The sequence below is a fragment of the Pygoscelis adeliae genome, unplaced genomic scaffold, assembly GCF_000699105.1.
Source record: "Pygoscelis adeliae isolate BGI_AS28 unplaced genomic scaffold, ASM69910v1 Scaffold85, whole genome shotgun sequence".
NCBI classification, from domain to species: domain Eukaryota; kingdom Metazoa; phylum Chordata; class Aves; order Sphenisciformes; family Spheniscidae; genus Pygoscelis; species Pygoscelis adeliae.
Window position 1 is genome coordinate 745,183 of NW_008824900.1, and position 783 is coordinate 745,965.

At 59.0% G+C, this 783-nt stretch overlaps 1 protein-coding gene across 1 annotated transcript; it reads right to left on the bottom strand.

The window, feature by feature from the left end:
* Window positions 1–777, bottom strand: LOC103917542 (hemoglobin subunit alpha). Its single transcript, XM_009324698.1, has 3 exons — window positions 678–777; window positions 329–533; window positions 1–227 (listed from the first exon to the last, which is right to left on the bottom strand). Exons 1-3 carry the CDS (start codon window positions 770–772, stop codon window positions 99–101), a joined length of 429 nt encoding a protein of 142 aa, XP_009322973.1. The 5' UTR covers window positions 773–777; the 3' UTR covers window positions 1–98.
* Window positions 778–783: the final 6 nt, after the last annotated feature.

The window sequence follows — 783 nt, forward strand, 5'->3', positions numbered from 1 at the left end:
TGGAGCACAAATGCAACAGATTTTATTTCAGATCATTTGGCTGCTTGCTGTCGGAGGGCTGGCAGTGGGTTGGGTCCAGCTCTAGCCATGGTGCCGTCTTAACGGTACTTGGAAGTCAGCACATTGCCCACGGCGCACAGGAACTTGTCCAGGGAAGCGTGGACCTCCGGGGTCAGGGCAGAGGGGTGGTGGATGGCCATCACCACCAGGAAGCATTGGCCCAGCAGCTGAAAGGCAAAAGGAGATGGTGAGCAAGGGGATGAGGCGAGGGGATGGCCAGGGGGTGCAAGAGAAGAGCCGGGCTGGTCACCCCTTCCCAGACACTCACTTTGAAGTTGACAGGGTCCACACGGAGCTTTTGGGCATGGAGGTCGCTGAGCTTGGAGAGGGCACCCGCGATGTCATCAATGTGGTTGGCAGCCTCGATCAGTGCAGCCGCAACCTTCTTGCCGTGCGCCTTGACCTGAGCTGAGCCGTGGTGCAGGTCGAAGTGGGGGAAGTAGGTCTTGGTCTGGGGGTAGGTGGTGAACATCCTGGGGGACAGAGGGGGTCAGGGACAGATGGGGACAGATGAGACAGTCGCACAGAACAGGGACAGTTGTGGATGGGGAGAGGGTCAGATGGGAGGGAGTCAGGGACAGACAGGAGAGGGGATGACGACGAGGATGGACACGTACCTCTCCAGGGTCTCGGCTCCATACTCCTCAGCATGGCTGCTGATTTTGGAGAAGACGCCCTTCACGTTGGTCTTGTCGTTGGCGGACAGCACCATGGTGTCACCTC

Excerpts from the sequence above, each read along its gene's own strand:
- LOC103917542 (XM_009324698.1), bottom strand. The coding sequence starts at position 772 with ATGGTGCTGTCCGCCAACGACAAGACCAACGTGAAGGGCGTCTTCTCC. Across the intron at positions 534-677 it reads GGAGCCGAGACCCTGGAGAG|GATGTTCACCACCTACCCCC; the intron begins GTACGTGTCCAT and ends TCTGTCCCCCAG. Across the intron at positions 228-328 it reads TGGACCCTGTCAACTTCAAA|CTGCTGGGCCAATGCTTCCT; the intron begins GTGAGTGTCTGG and ends TTTGCCTTTCAG.